Source organism: Schistocerca gregaria, chromosome 4 (genome assembly GCF_023897955.1).
Source record: "Schistocerca gregaria isolate iqSchGreg1 chromosome 4, iqSchGreg1.2, whole genome shotgun sequence".
Classification (NCBI taxonomy): Eukaryota; Metazoa; Arthropoda; class Insecta; order Orthoptera; family Acrididae; genus Schistocerca; species Schistocerca gregaria.
Window position 1 is genome coordinate 613,973,645 of NC_064923.1, and position 21,267 is coordinate 613,994,911.

A 21,267-nucleotide genomic window follows, 5' to 3' on the forward strand; every position below is an offset into this window, starting at 1 on the left:
CGATTATGGCTCTCTCCGTTCTGTAGCCATATGTTACTCCCATGGTGTACCAAGGGAGGGAAACGATTTACGGTCATACCTGTCAGTATTGTGTTCTATCTTGCCCTTCTTAGAGACTGCTGGTGCCATACTCTCACCAGCAAGAGGTGACAGTCTGCTTCATTGCGGGTCATCCGCCCTGATGCCACGCACTCCAACAATGGAGTCTCCCCGGGTGCCACTCAGCCACAGCAAAAGGCCAACCGGCATGATTGCCAAATGGCCATTGCCGAGAGTGCTGATGTCCAGGTAGACAGGCATCTGCTCCTTGGCATACATGGGGAGTTTACAGCTAAGGCATCAGGAGTGCAATCGCTGTGCTGTCAGGGGGCTACCACCAAATGGGTACATGACGGCCTCACCACAATGGACTGGCTACCATGCTGGATATTGGCCGCAGAGAAATCCAAAATTGACATGGGGGAGAAAGAGGACAGGAGACAACGGAAGAAGACGATATATTCCGCAAAGTGTCCTTGCCCAGATAACTGAATCACAGGTGGAGATGCAAAGCCGTGGCAAGAGATTCAGGAGATCGAATTTAAGGGCACTATGGACAACTCGTGCACCACATAAAGGCCTCCTTCCTCATATGGCCTGCACTTCTGTAGAGTTTTGAAAGTGGCATGTCAAACTGTAGAATGGGACCTGAACTCATAGGTCCGAAAAGTGAGAGACTCCTTTTAGGAATACTTCAAGCCTATTCTAACCGCCCCACCCGCAAAGGGACCGTACAGGTCCCCATCATGAGACTGGGAGCTATTCATAAAAAAGTGACTCCCTATTATGCTGTCTGTCAGACAAAAAGAAGTTATTAATCTGTGGTAATTTCAGTGTCAGCTTTCTAAGCAATTCGTATAGGAAAAGTGAACTACAATCAGTGATCAACTTCCCTACACCCTACACATATAGCTCAAGACAGTAGCACTTTAATAGATAATGTATTTGTGCAGCGAGATCATGTGAAATTAACACGAGCTTACTCTGTGATAAATGGATTATCAGATCATGACGCAGAATTGATTAACTTACAAAACCCAGCAGGATGTACAGTTCAGAAACCATTAAGTAAAAGTGTGACACTGGTCAAGCTGGCATCTATAGAGCACTTCAGAGAAAGTTTAAAAAATGTTAATTGGGGAGATGTACAAAATGAGCCAAATGCTGATGATAAATACAACATATTTCTTGATAAATGTATATTCCTTTTTGAACATCATTGCCAAAACAAATTACTCAGTTTTCAAAGAAACCTTGGATTACTGCAAGTATTAAAGTGTCTTCAAAAAGAAAAAGAAAACTATTAGAGAGCAAGAATTAGTAAAGATCCAGATGCAATTTTATACTATAAAAATTACTGTAACATACTGAGAAAAGTTGTCAGGAAATCAAAAAATATGTATATTAGAGACGAAATTAACAACTCAGGCAATAAAATCAAAAACAATATGGATGTTGTTAAAAGCGGGACAGGGAAAGTAGCTACTGCAGTAGGTAGTATTACTATTAAAGAGGACGAGTCCATCTTAATCAACAGTGCACAAGTAGTTAATGTATTTAACAACCATTTCATAAGTGTAGGTGAAAAAATTGCTGAGAAGAGTTCAAAAGAAAAAGCCAAGTACTACATGGAAGAGTCAGTTTTAAGAAATCCTTGTCAGATTAATTTTCATGTAACAACTTCTTGTGAAATAAGAAAAAAAAATTAAATCTTTGAAAAATGAATGTTCTGTTGGAGTAGAGGACATCTCTAACAAGATATTAAAAACAATGTGGAGCAGTTGCAGCTGATGTTCAGAGTCACATCTGTAATGCATCACTAATGCAGGGTCTTTTCCCTAGAGTTTGAAGTATGTCATTGTAAAGCTTCCCTACATAAATGGGGACACCACAAATGTTAATTACTGGCCAGTATCCTTGCTTACAGCATTTTCAAATATCATCAAGAAAGTAATGTATTTAAGCGTGGTTAGCAATCTCAACAATAATGGGACACTTACTAAAACAGTCTGGATTTCAAAAATGCTCTTCTATTGAAACAGCAATATATAACTTCAGTGCCCACATAATAGAGACTTTAAACAGTAAAATCTCACCAATTGGAGATTTCTGTGCCTTTTATCCAAAGCATTTGATTGTGTGAACCATGACATTATGTTTCAGAAATCACAATTCTATGGTATAAATTGAACAGCATATGAGTGGTTTCAATGAAATCCACAGAACAGGAAGCAAAAGGTTTTTTTATATGGTTTAAGTGATTAAGGAAGTTTCCCACTTCACCTAACTGGGGTGAAATTACATTAGGTGTTCCACAGGGGTCGATAATGGGTCCCTTTCTGTTCCTGATACATGCGAATGACCCCCTTTTATCTGAAACAAGAATCTAAACTAAACTGACACTGTTTGCTGATGATACAAGAGACATTTTTAATCCAGTAAAATAAACTCCAAAAGAAAATGATACAAATAATGTCTTTGGAAAATAAATGTAACACAACAGAAGTCAGTAGCCCAGAAGTCAGTAGCCAGAGTAGAGCGTATTATGTGTTAGGATGTACATACACATGATAATCTTAATTGGGAAATTCATATTTTGGATCTCCTTAAGTGACAAGATTCAGCAACTTTTGCAATCAGAATAAGTGCTAATTTTGAGGATACAAAAATTATCAAGCTAACATACTTTGCATACTTTCACTCTCTGATGTCACATGGAATAATATTTTGGAGTAACTCAACACTTATGCAAAAAGTTTTCACTGCTCAAAAGAAAGTGGTTAGAATAACATATGGGAACCATAGTCACACATCTTTTAGGCACCTGTTTAAAAGGTCAGGAATTCTTACAACAACCTCACAGTACATTTACTCAGCAATGAAATTTGTTCTCAACAATATGGACCAGTTTCAAAACAACAGTGACATTCATGCTTATAATATCAGAAGAAAGACAGACTTACAAAATCCTCTACTTAACCTATCTCTGGTAAAGAAAGGGGTAAAATATGCTGCTGTAAAACTTTTCAATAAATTACCAGATGAAATAAAATGTCTGACAGACAGCAGTAACAGTTTCAAAAATAAATTGAGATCACATCTCCTGACAACTCCTCCTATACCACAGATGAATTCTTGAATAGGAATAAATAAATCCACAGATAAAATAACCACATTTTGTGCCATTTAAGGGAATGAGCAGGTAATAAAAATTTTAAGCTGGAAGGAAAGGAAAAAACAATTTGATTCACATGTGTATTTATTATGAACTTGACACTTCCCGCATCATAATTATTACTGTAAGATTGATCAATTTAACACACAGCTAACTAACGAAGTAGTGCTGCTGCTTGCAGTGCGGCTTCAGTTGCCTGAAACTGCAATGGCGTGTGCGTGTTTTTGACAAAGGCCTTACTGGCCAAAAGCTTTATTTGTGACAGTCTTTTTGTTGTGCCTATCTGCAACTCAGCTTCTCCACTATATGGTGACAACTTTCCTTTTCACAGAGGGGTATCTGTTGAGAGGCCAGACAAACACGTGGTTCCTGAAGAGGGGCAGCAGCCTTTTCAGTAGTTGCAGGGGCAACAGTCTGGATCATTGACTGATCTGGCCTTGCAACATTAACCAAAACGGCCTTGCTGTGCTGGTACTGCGAACGGCTGAAAGCAAGGGGAAACTACAGCCGTAATTTTTACCGAGGAAATGCACCTTTACTGTATGATTAAATGATGATGGCGTCCTCTTGGGTAAAATATTCCGGAGGTAAAATAGTCCCCCATTTGGATCTCCGGGCGGGGACTACTCAGGAGGATGTCGTTATCAGGAGAAAGAAAACTGGCGTTCTACGGATCGGAGCGTGGAATGTCAGATCCCTTAATCGGGCAGGTAGGCTAGAAAATTTAAAAAGGGAAATGGGTAGGTTAAAGTTAGATATAGTGGGAATTAGTGAAGTTCGGTGGCAGGAGGAACAAGACTTTTGGTCAGGTGAATACAGGGTTATAAATACAAAATCAAATAGGGGAAATGCAGGAGTAGGTTTAATAATGAAAAGGAAAATAGGAATGCGGGTAAGCTACTACAAACAGCATAGTGAACGCATTATTGTGGCCAAGATAGATACGAAGCCCACACCTACTACAGTAGTACAAGTTTATATGCCAACTAGCTCTGCAGATGACGAAGAAATTGAAGAAATGTATGATGAAATAAAAGAAATTATTCAGATACTGAAGGGAGACGAAAATTTAATAGTTATGGGCGACTGGAATTTGAGTGTAGGAAAAGGGAGAGAAGGAAACATAGTAGGTGAATATGGATTGGGGCTAAGAAATGAAATAGGAAGCCGTCTGGTAGAATTTTGCACAGAGCATAACTTAATTATAGCTAACACTTGGTTCAAGAATCATAAAAGAAGGTTGTATACATGGAAGAACCCTGGAGATACTAAAAGGTATCAGATAGATTATATAATGGTAAGACAGATATTTAGGAACCAGGTTTTAAATTGTAAGGCATTTCTGAGGGGCAGATGTGGACTCTGACCACAATTTATTGGTTACGAACTGTAGATTAAAACTGAAGAAACTTCAAAAAGGTGGGAAATTAAGGAGATGGGACCTGGATAAACTGACCAAACCAGAGGTTGTACAGAGTTTCAGGGAGAGCATAAGGGAACAATTGACAGAAATGGGGGAAAGAAATGCAGAAGAAGAAGAATGGGTAGCTCTGAGGGATGAAATAGTGAAGTAGCAGAGGATCAAGTAGGTAAAAAGATGAGGGCTGCTAGAAATCCTTGGGTAACAAAAGAAATATTGAATTTAATTGATGAAAGGAGAAAATATAAAAATGCAGTAAATGAAGCAGGCAAAAAGGAATACAAACGTCTCAAAAATGTGATTGACAGGATGTGCAAACTGGCTAAGCAGGGATGGCTAGAGGACAAATGTAAGGATGTAGCAGCTTATTTCACTAGGGGTAAGATAGATACTGCCTACAGGAAAATTAAAGAGACCTTTGGAGATAAGAGAACCACTTGCATGAACATCAAGAGCTCAGATGGAAACCCAGTTCTAAGCAAAGAAGGGAAGGCAGAAAGGTGGAAGGATTATATAGAGGGTCTATATAACGGCGATGTACTTGAGGACAATATTATGGAAATGGAAGAGGATGTAGATGAAGATGAAATGGGAGATACGATACTGCGTGTAGAGTATGACAGAGCACTTAAAGACCTGAGTCGAAACAAGGCCCCCGGAATAGACAACATTCCATTGGAACTACTGACGGCCTTGGGGGAGCCAGTCATGACAAAACTCTACCAGCTGGTGAGCAAGATGTATGAAACAGGCGAAATACCCTCAGACTTCAAGAAGAATATAATAATTCCAACCCCAAAGAAAGCAGGTGCTGATAGATGTTAAAATTACCGAAATATCAGTTTAATACATCACAGCTGCAAAATACTAACGCGAATCCTTTTTAGACGAATGGAAAAACTGGTAGATGCGGACCTCGGGGAGGATCAGTTTGGGTTCCGTAGAAATACTGGAACACGTGAGGCAATACTGACCTTCCGACTTATCTTAGAAGAAAGATTAAGGAAGGGCAAACCTACGTTTCTAGCATTTGTAGACTTAGAGAAAGCTTTTGACAATGTTGACTGGAATACTCTCTTTCAAATTCTAAAGGTGGCAGGGGTAAAATACAGGGAACGAAAGGCTATTTACGATTTGTACAGAAACCAGATGGCAGTGATAAGAGTCGAGGGGCATGAAAGTGAAGCAGTGGTTGGGAAAGGAGTGAGACAGGGTTGTAGCCTCTCCCCGATGTTATTCAATCTGTATATTGAGCAAGCAGTAAAGGAAACAAAAGAAAAATTTGTAGTAGGTATTAAAATTCATGGAGAAGAAACAAAAACTTTGAGGTTCGCCGATGACATTGTAATTCTGTCAGAGACGGCAAAGGACTTGGAAGAGCAGTTGAACGGAATAGACAGTGTCTTGAAAGGAGGATACAAAATGAACATCAACAAAAGCAAAACGAGGATAATGGAATGTAGTCAAATTAAATCGGGTGATGCTGAGGGAATTAGATCAGGAAATGAGACACTTAAAGTAGTAAAGGAGTTTTGCTATTTAGGAAGTAAAATAACTGATTATGGTCGAAGTAGAGAGGATATAAAATGTAGACTGGCAATGGCGAGTAAAGCGTTTCTGAAGAAGAGAAATTTGTTAACATCGAGTATAGATTTAAGTGTCAGGAAGTTGTTTCTGGAAGTATTTGTTTGGAGTGTAGCCATGTATGGAAGTGAAACATGGACGATAAATAGTTTGGACAAGAAGAGAATAGAACCCTTTGAAATGTGGTGCTACAGAAGAATTCTGAAGATTAGATGGGTAGATCACGTAACTAATGAGTAAATATCGAATAGGATTGGTGAGAAGAGGAGTTTGTGGCACAACTTGACAAGAAGAAGGGATCGGTTGGTAGGACATGTTCTGAGGCATCAAGGGATCACCAATTTAGTACTGGAGGGCAGTGTGGAGGGTAAAAATCATAGAGGGAGACCAAGAGATGAATACACTAAGCAGATTCAGAAGGATGTAGGTTGCAGTAGGTACTGGGAGATGAAGAAGCTTGCACAGGATAGAGTAGCATGGAGAGGTGCATCAAACCAGTCTCAGGACTGAAGACAACAGCAGCAGCAACAGGAGAAGATAAAAAGAAACAAAACACTTTAGTGAGACATATGTCACTGGGCCATCATTTGCCCTACTGGTGTCCTTGAAGGTTTTAACACTAATGATGTTCAGAAATGATGTTAAAACTGCTGTGTGGTGAATACTACTTTAGAGATATTGCTGAATATTTTGTCTGTATATATTAACACACAGCTGGTATCTGCATGCTAACAACTGTGTAACACACTCAAAACTGGGGTTTCATGAATGCTGGCTGCAGCTTCAGCCAAATGGACAACCAACTCTTCTGGAGTGTCCATTGGTGTTTCACACACCAAATCCTTCATTCCATTCCACAAACAGAAACATACAGGAGTGAGGTCAGGAGAATGTGGTGGCTCATCCTACTCCAACAACCGGCTAAAATCAATCTACAGTGAGGGATCTCCAAGGGAAAATGGGCAAGTCTGTGAAATTTTGTCACATGAAAAATGTGTTTCTATTTATCTCCTCGAAACACACTCAAATGTTACGTATGTAGTTTTTTACACCCTGTCTGTCACATTTTCCTGTAGCATTCCTATATTTTGAGTAAAATAAATAAGTGGTAAGTTAGAGCCTCAGATTTTTCTACCTCTGTCTTTGCTATCTGATGGAGGCCATATTTATTAATTTCTTTATTACAGTTCTGATCTCTGTTGCTGAATTAGCCTCAACACACAAGTCAGCATCTAATCATATGTTCTGACTTATTGTTTTGGATTTCAGCTTATTCTTCATTAGTACTACGTTATGAATTTAACTAGGTATATTTTCCAGGTCAGTCATGGTATCTAGTCTTTGTAATAATGAAGCTTTTCTTTTGTGATTTTAAATGAAGGTATTTCCTCAACCAATGTAAATCGGTTGCACATCCCCAGAAGCCTTTCCTCTGGCCTCCTATCTAGCAAGCAATTTTCATAGAGGAGGAAAGTTGCCATAGGAAAAGGAGAGGAGGCGAGAAACCAAGAAAGGACCATAAGGAGGTAACTACTGCCATTAGGATTGATATTGAAAAATATAATTGCAGAGAGAGCCGCCACGGAAGAGGGAAGTCTATGAGAGGTTATTTGTCTTCCGATTTCAGAGTCAATAATATGTTCAAGAGGTTCTGTGGAAAGATCAAAGTACAACCACATATTTTACAAAAATTTCAATCTATCATTCAGGCGACCTCATATCAAAACCTGCTCCACTTGTAAGGTTGATTTAATGGAAATAAAAGGAGAAACATATCTGAGGAAGAATGAACTATGAAATAGACACAGAATACATAAAATTCATGCAAAGTAGTTTTATGATATAATGAAGGAAAATAATTCTATGGTTGTTCAGATTTACTTTGAAATGCAGCAAAACCAGTCTCTTCCAGCTCTATCAGCCCATGAGGTTTTCTATTCTACACAAATATGGTTAACAATCTGTGCATCATTATTCATACTAAGGAGCAAGAAAGAGAAAGCACCAATTTTTGCAACTGACTGGAGATGGAACCTTCAAGAGGATGTAATCAAATTGCTTTGACTTTGCTGGACTTACCTTCTGACTTAGACCAAAAAAAAACTAAATGAGGGCACCAATACTATAAATCTACTCTCAGATTCTTGCCACACCCAAAATAAAAAATGGTGTATGATGGTGATGCTTACAGCGTTCTTCAAAATGAGCACATTACACCAATTCTAAATTTTTGTCATTTATTAATTGTCTATGTATGATAAAACAAGAGAAACTAAACAAAAATAAATTATTGACATTAATTTCGGTCTTCACAGCCTGTTTTGTTTACTAAATCACTCATATGTGCTATCACTATTTTTAACCATTGTCATCATCGTCTTTCTAATAGGACAGATGTGGAAGTTGTATCTCCATTGTCACAAATATTTGACTGTTTCTTCTGAATATGTCCTATTTCTGAGGTTGTGAGTACTGTGTGACCCAAGAGACCATAGCGCCCCCCCCCCCCCCCCCCCCGAACACTTGGCAGATTTTGCCTATACTGACATGAGAATGTTACATTGTCTCTTGCACTCACTGTGCTCTCACTTGCTGTATAGAACCAGCAGCTGACACCCCCTCCAATTTTTCATAGTGCTGTGCTTCAGCAATAGTGAAACACAGATGGCAATAACTTCTAGGGTAAAGGTTATATGTAACAACAGCAACTAATACATAAATAAGAGACTGCAATCACTGTTCAGTCTAATTCTCGAACTTTGATCATCGCATGATCTAGTGAGCTAATCTTGTACTGTCTCCACAACTGGTCTTCATGCTGTAACTTATTTAAGCAACAACAATTACAGTCCATTCACTATGATTTATTTCATTTGTTATTTATTTCATTCTGGACTAATTTTCTTTCTTGTTCAACCTGAATGTCATTGTCTTGTTCTAAAGCTGATTAAACTGGTAACGATTTTCTCCAGTATTCTAATACATGTATAGTGGCCGAATTTCTCATTTGCAAGCTCTAGATTTTCTTTGTCTTCTTTAAAATACTTCTTACAGACAGAACCTTTTTGCAAAATTAATCACATTTATACGAGTATCTTGGAAATTCTCCATTCTCCTAGTCAGTACAGCATTAAGGCACTGTCCTTGCAAGAGAGAATAATTTTTGTCATGATGAAGGACACACACATGGGGATTAAATTAACTGGGACATGTACAACAGTAATATGATAAAAAAGAATGGCATCATAGAATCACTAAAAGCTGTGGTTACACATGTTTATTCAAAGACAACCAGTTTCAATACACCTTCATTAAATCACTGACTGGCCCACATTAATTTAAAGGAAGAGTCCCTGTCTTCAAATACATAATTGTTTTCAGTTGCATCATGCACTGTTTCATCTCGTTATTAATATTTGGACTTAAAGATGGTCGCTTGACCAACTAGTTGTCTGTGAATAAATATCCCTTACAGCAGCTTTGGATGGTACCATAATGTCATTCTTCAAATACACTGAAGCTCTGCAGAACTATCAACAGAAAATATGATTAACCAAAGTTTTCAACTTACATCCTGAAGAAGTCCACCTGCACTGAGTGATCTATTACTAGATCTGATGGACAAATGGGATTTATTTTTTGTGGATCACTACCCAGCTTTTTAACAGCATCTCGCATTGCAGCAAAATCAACAACTGCTGGTACTCCAGTCAAATCCTGGTTGGGAAAAGAATATCTTCAAAAACATCACTCTCAAAATACATCTAAATGACAAGTTACACTTTCTTTAGTAAAAGTCTCACTAAATGATGTGCATCTATCTGAAAATACTGAACATAAAATGGCAAATAAACTTTTAAAGAATCCTCCTTTGGGCTGCAGTATTTGAAGTAACATACACATGGTTTTGAAAGTATTTTCTTACACTAATGAAACCAATGTGTTTCCATATCATTTGTAACTTATCACCCCAAATTTTAATAAAACCTACGCATGCAATAAAAGTGTCTAAAAACTACATTTAAACTTTTGCATTGATAATTTCTTATAAGGGTGCTAATAACACAACAAATACATGTTGGGCATAAAACTGAAAGATCTCAATATGTAATAAGGCAGTAATGTTTAAATAGCAAATTAGGAGATCTACTTTCATTATATACTTTCATACCAACAAAATAAAGAAGATGCATGGCAGAAGTATGAAAGCTCCTAGTCAAAAAAGCTAACAAAACTCACTTTCTGGAAAAACACTCTCTCTCTCTCTCTCTCTCTCTCTCTCTCTCTCTCTCTCTCATGTGCGTGTGTGTGTGTGTGTGTGTGTGTGTGTGTGTGTGTGTGTGTGTGTGTGTGTGTGTGTGTGAGAGAGAGAGAGAGAGAGAGAGAGAGAGAGAGAGAGAGAGAGAGAGAGCGCTAACGTTTTAAGGTCCAGTCCTTTAGCATGACCAAGTCATTGTAAAGTACATTTGAAAAACTGTACCAACTGTACCTAATGGCACATCATTTTGCACCTTCTCCTGTGACATTTGTTAAGCTTTTATTAAACTGATATACCCATTGGTGTAAGTAGATTCTTTAGTTTGAATATGGTAACTGGTATAAGACAGATTCTTTACAGGTACTCTGACAATCCTTGGCATGTTGCTTGGCTTTTAAACCAACTTACTTATTCTAAATATGTTGCCTTCCTCATAAGATGGAAAAACTGTGCTCCTTTCTATTCTCCAACAAAGACTCTACTTACTGATAAATTATTTCTTGTTAATATACTACGAAGACATTCATGGACATCAGTAATTACCTTCTGTGTATTGATTGTTCATTGTACTGACATTTTATTTACAAATTTATTCAAAATTTACTACCTTGTGTGAACACAATGTATACATAGTAAAATAATAATTCCCAGGCACAGCCAAAAAAATAGCACTTTCTTATATTGACTGCCGTGTAGTGCAGTACATGTGCAGAAGAGATGCTGCATAGCACTCCAATGTGAGATACTGTTAATATATTCATCAATAAGTCTACTAAGCAGTGGAAATGATCAGAAATGTCTCACTACTCAAATGCACTAGTTAAACTGTACTTTATAAGTAGTCAAACTTTGTATGGTTGACTACAAATTACTGAAAATGTGTGTTTCTAAATGAAGTACTTCATTTTCCTGTATACCACTTACAATAATTTGCACTCAGAAGTAAATACATCAATTAGGAGTATTTGGTATAAACAGTTTTTTTTCTCAAGATTCTGCAGGAAGGAGATAATTTGTGTTGTTCGACATAAGCAGCCATTCCACATTCAAATTAACTCATCTGGTAGCTCAGAGAGGGTCAATCATTGGGGCTTACAACATATACCAACTCAACAATTGTATGCCTCAATGCCGAGTATCCTCACATAACAGCACTATATCTACCAACGTTATAATCATGCACAACAAAAAACTTCTGCAAGATCTTGTTGTAAACATTAGATTTACTGTTGTAAATAAAGCATAATATTAGTAATTTATCAAGAACTTATAGACTATACAAAAGAGTCGCAAAGGTCATATTGTACTATGGCTGATCACGCATGACAAAAATGGGATCCAACAACAGTCACACTTCTGTAGAATTTTGAAAGTGACAGGTCAAACCATAGAATAGGACCTAAACTCATAGGGCCGAAAAGTGAGACACTCCTTTCAGTCGCCTCTCACGACAGAAATAGGCCAGAGGTATTCCTGCCTAACACCTGGACCCGCAGGGGGAGCGGGGTGGCTACATGTAGTCAGGATATAGCATGAGTAGCCAACCACTTGTAGCATCAAAGACAATCCCAAGATGATGTCCAGTTTTACTATCTGTTTAGTAACCATTACATGACAATAATGTAAATAAAGTGACCAATGACAAAAATCTCAAACATAATTAAGACAAGAAAGCCAAATTCTACGTACAATGTATAATTCAACGTACCACATCAACACAGACAGTGACAAGGGACAAATAATTTTGATTATGGTACCCAGTATCATACTGAGAAGCTACATCATCATGGGAATAAGAGAAAACTAATCAGGATTAAACAGTACATGGTACACAGTGCTACAACTCAATGACTTGATAAAGGGTACTTTAAAGATAGTATGCAGAAGACCTGTCAGTAAAAGCATAGTTTCATGTCCACATGTGGGGCTGAAATAATGTAGCACACACAGCTAACTTATAGTCAAACAGGAGTTATACAGAATCCATTTCTGCAGATGGATCGACATTCAGTCTCCAAATGTTTGAGAGCCATATGAAACACCAGACATAACTAATGAGCTCATAAAAATTATTCAGAAACCAAGGAATAATCAGGGTCCTCAGGTTTAGTCAATTGGAGTTGAGTTCTCTTGGTCTCTCCTGCAATTAGTAATTTAGGAGTGTTGACAAGTTGTAATGGTTGAAAATAGTTTTTTACATTTTTTGATTTTATGTTTTTCAGTTATCTAGTTTTGTTCATAATATGTCCCATTCAATACAATATTTAATTGCCTAAAGCTTATGACCCTGTTCTTTCTTGGTTTTTAATAACTTTTATAAGCTCAATAGTTATTTATCTGATGTTACATATTGATCTCATATATTCGGATATTGTGGGTAATCCACGAGGAGAGGGACGAAAAGGAGACGAAGGGAAAGGGTGCTAACCACGCCATTATTTCTGCATGTTTATCAAGCAATTTTGCTTAAAAGATTTAATTCCTTTACATATTATAGTTTCACATTGTAGCTTGTCTTTAGTGCTCACAGTGAAAAATGTGGTCACTTGATACTTTATACTCAGTGGACTTTACATACTTCATATGTTATGGCACATGAAATGCAGTAATCACTCTGACATTGTTTTAAAAGGTGGAAGGAAAGCCATGTCTCACTACAGTGTCGAGTATATACAATTTATACAGCACAGTACGTCCCTGTGCACTATGTCAAATTCATTTATGTCTTTCATGTTTCTTATCATCTTAACACTGTGACCCTCATGCTGTTTAGCCCTGGTTATTTTTTTCTTGTTTTCATGATGTAGCTTTTTCAGTAATATACTGGGAACCTTAATCAAAATTATTTGTTCCCATGTCCCTGTCTGTAAGGATGTGTGACAATTATATATTGTACCAGAATTTGGTGCTCTTGTTTTAATTGTGTATCATAGATGTTTGTATTAGGTTATTTTACTTGCATAGAAAAAAAACATTGTTTTTTATAACTGATGCTTGTGGTTCTTGTACATTTTTTACTTACGACTGTACTATGTAATGGTTATAATTATGGTTGTTTTTTATCTTAAAATTATCTTTATATGTCATGATTCATATCGACTGGACATCTCCTTGGAGTTGTCTTTGAGGCTACAGACGCTTTGACTACTCATGCTATATCCTCGTTACGTGTGGCCAGTTTCTTGTGTGCACACGAAGAAGGTTGCTGACATATGAAAAATGTTGTTGTTCTTTATTATTACTCATAAAACTTACAGTTAATGCAGTTCAACATGACTGACATGTGATATGCAGTACCCAATTTGTCATAAGTTATGTTTTTGTATTGCATGTATATCAATTTTTGCATTTAGGTTTTGTTAACATTTCGGTTTTCTAACGTTGATTCTGGTGCTGGATAAAGGTCAGTGACCAAACCAGTAACAAATTTACTGAAACCTGTGAATTTAATTTTATAATGGTTTACCTATATTCATGTTATTTAACATAGTGTGCTGTAGAATGTGTAATTTTCAATGAAATATGACTTCATGCCAAGGAGGGAGGTGATTCATGGTAATCCCATTCTCCGAGGCAGTGTCAAAGATGATGACATAACATATTATTATGGACATAGTGTTTTATATGCATATTGGCCAGTTGGTTTGTTAAAGGAGCTGAACTAGTTGGTCATCAGTTCCTTTGCCCTTGAGCAGAGAGTCTACATGGCCATAGATCAAAGACAGCCTACTGTGCAAAACCCAGGGGAAGAAAACCCAAAGGTCTAACAATGTCAGCAAAGCTAAGGTAAGGGACAAGAAGAAGAAAAGGAGACAGAGGAAGAAAGGCAAGCAAGGTGCCCCATCCAGGGAGCAGCCGGAAGCCCCTGAAAGCAGAGTGCAATGAGAGGACAATACATTCCAGAGCCCCTGCCACTCACCAGTAGTACTCTGGTCTGAGACTGCCTGGGAAAGTCTAGCAACATGGACAGGACAAGAGAAGCACAGAGAGAGATGAACAACTTATCAGACTGTGTGAGAAGAGGGGGGAAGAAGAATGAAAGAACAGGTAGGGTTCAGGACTGGGCTGGACCACGAAGCCAACTGCAGCCCTATCTGAGCAGAGGTGATAACAGTGTGTTCTGCCAAACCCTCAATGGGCTGATAAGGTTAAGTGGCACTCCCTTAAAGAGAGTGGTGAAGGCCTGCTTCATGAACAGAACATAAAATTAAGTTAGCCACTGGGGCACTGTCTCCTAACACCTGGGATAGCGAGTCATTGAGATGTAAAGGTCTGTCGTAGGGCAGCTAGGTCGGGGCAGTCCAGCAAAATGGGGATCACTGTCAAATTGGAGCCATAACACCAGTGGGGTGGATCCTCGCTATGTAGGAGATGACCATGAATCAGCTAAGTATGGCTGATGCAGAGCCAGCAAAGGATGGTAGAGTCCTTGTGAGAGGCCTGCTTGGAGGACTGCCGCATATTTGTATTTTCCTTGAACACCCATTGTTTGGTGCAGTCAAAGTGAGCCATTCCATATTTCAGACACCTAAAACTTGATGGCATAATACCACTGGTCAAGACCTTGCAAACTTCTCAAGGAGTTGCTGCAGATGAGAAAGGACTCATAAGTGTAGAAACAGATACACTCAAGAGCATAAGAGATGGCTACCAACTCCGCAGTGAAAACACCACAGCCATCCAGCAAGGAGAGCAGTTCAGTATGTCCCATATGAGTATAAGCAAAGCTTACATGACCAGCAACCATCGAGTCATAAATGTAGACTATTTCTAAACCTTGGGCTGTGCCAAGGATGAGAAAAATTGGTGGCAGATGGCCTTGAGATGAACCAAACCTTTCTGACCCAGCAGTCTTGCTTCCGTCTTTTTATTACATGGTGGAATCAGGGCGTGGAACCACTTAAAGGCAATGAGGTACTCCATCGATGAGTGCTACTTATGGCATTGGAGAGCCCACCAATGATCTCTAATGGCCTCTGATATCCAACAACCACCAAGAAACTCTTGGATCAGGGTGGGCCTCAGGAACAGAGGATCGCTAAATTAGCTGCCAATAGAATGACTGTAGTTTTTTTCTGGACTGTCTCATTGATATTTGCATATGACGAGGAGCAAAGGTAGACAGCAGAGGTGAAAGCATCCCAGTCAACACTGCTGAGAGCCCATCTGCACAGGCATCCAGGAGAGCAACACTAAGGGAGGGACAGGAAGATCAGGAAGTGGTCACTATCACATAGGTCATCATGGACCCTTCAGTAGATGGATGGAGAAGACATGGGCTGCTAATGGAAAGGTCAATGACCAAGAAGGTTCCATGCAACACACTCAATTGTGTAGAGTATCAGTATTCAAGAGGCACAGGTCAAGTTGTGCCAGTAAATTTTGAATGTCATTACCATAGCCAGTGATCATGGTTCCACCCAACAAAGGGTTATGGGCACTGAAATCACCCACGATTAGGAAAGGTGGGCGAACAGCATGTTCTGGGACATTCCAGGAAGGAGGTAAACATTCCTGATGGTAATATCCTGAAATGCCCTTGTTTGAACAGGCACAGCCTCAAAAAGTGTTTTAAGGGGCACAATTTCACTACAGGATGTGAAAACTCTGCCCGACACACTGCTAAAGACAGCACATTTCTTATAATATCCCCCGCTATCCATGAAAGGCTGGGTCTGTGTTGCTGGAAACCAAGTCTCCTGAAGGTCAATGCAGGAGGCAGGTAAAGTGCTTAATAGATATCATAGCTCAGCCAGGTGGTGGCAAACACTACAATTCCACTAGATAATGAAGTTGTCGATGTACAGTGAGGCCATGAATGGACCATGCGGGGGAAGGTTATGCCTTAGGGTCATCTGCTGCCACTGATTGATGGGTTGTGGCATCAATAGATACACATTCCAAACTCCTGAGTGTGGTGCAAACTGTTGTGTCAGGTGCTGCTGGAATCTCCATCTCTGCCACAGGAGTGGAACAGGTGGGATATGGTGGAAAGTGAGCCCCATCAGAATGTACTCCTCCTTTGAGGACTTTTTCTTGTCCTCCCTCTCCTTAGAGTAATTCAATAATTGTGAGGGCTTCTCTGAATTAGTTTCAGGTGAAGATGATGATTGCGAAGCCCTCTGACCAGCAGCCTGTGGCTCCTTAAGCCACTGGCTGGTGTCTAGTTAAAAGACCAGCAGAGATTTTGGAAAAAAAGTGCTCGAGAGATCCCTTCCTGATGAGATAAGCTGGAGGAAGGTGGTTTGTGTCTGACTGGGAGGTGGGGATCAATGTCTAGTGGGTGGGAAGCCACTAATCTGAAAGCAGGTGTGGGTGAAGCAGCAAGAGGGGAGTCCCCACCCGTCATGGGACAGACATGGTTGGGCCACCCTGAAGGCCCACTGTACGTGATGCAACGGGTGGGAGCACCGTCGCCAAATGGGGTGGGGTCATTGTAGCTGTAGCACATGATATTGTTTGATATGCTGGGTGGAAGTGCTCGTACTTTTTCTTGGCCTCTTGCTAACCAAGTTTAACAAGAGTCTTGTATTTTTGTATTTTCTTTTCATTCTGCAAAACAGTGCACTCTGATGAACAGGAAGAATGGTACTTTCCACAGTTTACATAGATGGGGGGAGGTGCACAGGGAGGGTTCACATGGAGTGCTCATCCACAATCACTAAAGGTGGGTCAAGCACTGCAAAGCGAAGACATGTTCCCAAATTTCAAACACTTTAAGTGCTGCATGTGGGAGAGGGTAAGGGTGGAAGGGGGGGGGGGGGGGGACACATACAGTTTCACATCACATTGTATACCATCACCTTGACCTATTCAAGCAATAGATCACCCTCGAAAGCCAAGATGAAGGCATCAGTAGCAACCCTATTGTCCTTCAGCACCCTACGTACATGACAAAGTCTACACCCAGTCACTCCAGCTTTTGTGTAGATCATCGTCAGATTGTAAGAGCAGGTATCCTTGGAAAATGATGCCCTGGACTAAATTTAGACTTATAAGGTGTGGCAGTCACCAGTATGTCACCCAGCTTGTTACAAGTGAGCAGTGCCCCCAATTGGGCAGGGGATGCCATTTTGATCAAAACTGAGCCATTTCTCATTTCAGAGATGGCTGCCATTTCCCCCCAACTTGTCTTATAAGTTCTCCACAAAGAACAAGAGCTATGTAGCTAAGAACGAATCTCTACCATTCCTTGTACAAACCAAGTGTTGTGAGGATTACTGCTCTGCTTGCCATTTAGTTCTACATTCCTCCCACGGTGTAGCTAGGGAAGGGAACATTTTAGTGTCACATCTCTGAGGACTGCCCTTTCGTAGAGACTGCTGGGGCTCTGTGGCCACCAGTGGGATATTACTTCATACACTTCATTTGCAACTGATCTGCCATGCTGCCACCCGTTCTGAAAGGGGGCTCTCCCCATAGGTGCTACCCAACCTTAGCAACAGCTACCTTGTCAGTAATCCGTTGCTCAGAATCCCCATCCCCCAGGCATCAACCGTGCTGGGTTTTGGGAGTACTACTGTATAAAGGACAGGGTGCACAGATGGATACGCACAAATGTGAAGCCCACACCACACCGGGTGACTTTCCCTGCATGATCTGCACTTCTAGATAATTTTGCCCCAACAACGGGCACCACGTGTTTATTTAATGGAAAGTTGTAGAATATGTTGGAAGTGGAAACGCGAAGCCCAAGCAGCATTAGCACCAAGAAAACCATCCAATGGCGAGGCAGAGGGGAGGGGGAAAGGGTTAGTGAAAGTATAACCCTGCAGCATGGAAAGGAAGTGATGCAGCAAAGGCTAGGGGCCCATGGTAACCAAGCATGTACAAACAAAAGATTACATGCATGTGAAGCACATGCAATTAAGATCCAGCCATTGGAAACTAGAATCTTATTCTTATGGCAGCCAGCCATGGTCCTCAAAAGTCTTAAGAGGTCACTAAAACCCCATTTAATACGAGGGGGAGTCAAATGAAAACATTAAATATGTTTTTAAATATTATTTATTGTGCAGAAGTGGTACAAAGCTGTACCACTTTTCAACATAATCTCCCCCACACTCAATGCAAGTCCTCTAGCACTTACAAAGTGCATAAATTCCTTTAGAAAAAAATTTATTAGGTAGTCCGCGCAACCACTCATAAAACCACTCATGCACCGCATGGCGTACCTCTTCATCAGAACGAAACTTCTTTCCTTCCACTGCGTCTGAGTGGTCCAAAAATATGGAATTCACTTGGGGAAAGGTCTGGTGAGTATGGTGGATGAGGAAGACACTTAAAATGCAGGTCTGTGAGTGTTTCAACTGCTGTACGTGCAGTGTGGGGCCTTGCACTGACATGTTGCAAAAGGACACCAGCTGACAGCAGTCCACGTCACTGATTTGATTGCAGGCCGCAGATGATTTTTTAGGAGATCTGTGTATGATGCAATGGTGACAGTGGACCCTCTAGACATGAAATGCTCCAAAATGACATCTTTTTCATCCCAAGAGAGAGTCAGCATAACCTTCCCTGCTGGTGGTTCTGTTCGAAACTTTTTTGGTTTTGGTGATGAGGAATGGCACCATTCCTTGATCGTTCTCTTCGTTTCCGGTTCGTGGAAGTGAACCCAGGTTTTGTCACCAGTAACGATTCTTGGAAGGAAACCATCACCTCCTCGTTCAAAGTGCCGAAGATGTTCTTCACAAGCATCAACACATCATTCTCTCATTTCAGGAGTCAGCTGTCGTAGCACCCATCTTGCAGACACTTTTCGTGAAACTGGAACACAACATGCAGAATGTGGTGTGCTGACCCTTAACTAATCAGTAAGCATGCTGCAATGGCATTCAGTGTCACTTGGCAGTTTTCCTTCACTATGGCTTGAACTGCTGCAATGTTCTGTGGGGTCACAACTCGTTGCACCTGACCTGGATGAGGAGCATCTTCCACTGAAGTCACACCATTTACGAACTTCCTACTCCATTCGTAGACTTGCTGCTGTGACAAACATACCTCACCGTACTGAACCTTCATTCGTCGATGAATTTCAATAGGTTTTGCACCTTCATTATGCAAAAACCGAATAACGGAACGCTGTTCTTCCCTGGTGAAAATCACAAGTGGGGCGGCCATCTTTATACTGATACTACGATGGTATGTGTGCATCTGCACTATGCTGCCACCTACAGGCCATTCTGCACGCTGTTTGTAGCACACCTACCAACTTACAGGATAATGGCACAAAATTTCGATTTGTTAATACAAATTTAATGTTTTCATTTGACTCGCCCTCTTATTTGGGAGGTAAGAAAGTCAGGAGCTGTAGTTTTCCTACAAAAAACTTAGGGTTCATTTGCAGTAACTGACAAGGACAATTCCAGAAATATCAATGTGAAAGAAGACGGGTTGGCTAAATGCTGTGGAAAACCGTTAGAAAGGATATTGTGGACAGCAGATAACGAGGACATCACAAATTTAAATAGTGCAATAGGGGTATCACAGGAAATGGCCACAAATACACAAACAACTGAGTTGTCATACAACACAGAGACTGTTTAACATAACAAAAGCTATGCACTTTATACAGATCTGAAAGAGATCCTAAATCATTTGAGTACACTAGATTAGAAACTAGTAGTAGCCAGATAGCAATGGGCACTTGCTAATGACTATGAAAATGCCAGAGTAGAAGCAGAAAGAGTACTATAAGCAAGTCAACATGCCACTCATGGACATCCAACTACACCACCACAGCTGTTTCTATTAGGACTACAGCGAGTGCAAAAGTAATTTCTGAAAGGGTTACGACATGTTGTACCTATGGTTAAACATAATATAGCACTGTTCTTTGGTGCTTCTTCAAGGTGTACAATTTAGCTTCTGCCATTTTTTCCCCAACATTTGAGGCTTTAATGAAACAAACAGGTTACACATGTATAATTCAAAGTATTTTCCATCACTGGCCACTACTTTTTCCCAACTTTCGGGCAGTGTACGAATCCCACGTTGAAAAAGTTGCTCATCTTTTGAAGTGATCCACGAATCGATCCAATTTGTGACTACTTCATGAGATCAGAAGTGTTCGTCAGCCAGTCCATGTGCCATTGCTCTAAACAGGTGATGGAGGGAGCAATATCTGGAAAATAAGGCAAGTGGAGTAGGACTTGCCATTTTAATGTTTCCAAGTACATTCTGACCTCTTTTGCCACATGGAGTCGTGTTGTAAAATCACTTTATCGTGCCTCTCGCTGTATTGCGGCCACTTGTCTTAATGCTCTACTCAAAAACATTCATTGCATTCGATAACGATCACCTGTGATTGTTTCACTTGGTTTTAACACCTCATAGTACACGACACCAAGTTGGTCCCACCAACTGCAGAGCATGATCTTGGAGTCGTGAATATTCTGAATATTCAGTTTGGCCACTGACGTGGAAGCATGGCCTGGATATACCAAGAACTTTTTGTATTTATGGTTATTGTAATGAACCCATTTTTAGTTTCCAGTCACAATGTGATGCAGAAATCCCTTCTGTTTTAGCTTCTGAAGCAACTGTTCACAAACACACAAATGCCTTTCAACGTCTCTTGGTTTCAGCTTATGCGGGACTCAAGTTCCTTCTTTCTGAATCATGCTCATGGCCTTGAGATGTTTTGAAATGGCTTGCTGTGTCACTCCCACTAATTGTACCAATTCTTCTCGAGTTTGACGTGAGTCTTCACTCAGCAATGTCTCCAATTCTTAATCTTCAACTCTTCCATCACTATGCTGGACTACAACGTAAAAATTACCGTTCTTGAAG

The 21,267-nt window shown here is 40.0% G+C and overlaps 1 protein-coding gene across 2 annotated transcripts in view; it reads right to left on the bottom strand.

Annotated features, from left to right (window-relative positions):
• Positions 1-21,267, bottom strand: part of LOC126365941 (cytoplasmic aconitate hydratase-like) — a 357,848-nt gene that overhangs the window by 203,297 nt on the left and 133,284 nt on the right. For both annotated transcript variants that reach the window (XM_050008715.1, XM_050008716.1), the window contains exon 4: positions 9,790-9,935. In XM_050008715.1, coding sequence (XP_049864672.1) covers positions 9,790-9,935 — 146 coding nt within the window. The remainder of the gene's footprint in view (positions 1-9,789; positions 9,936-21,267) is intronic.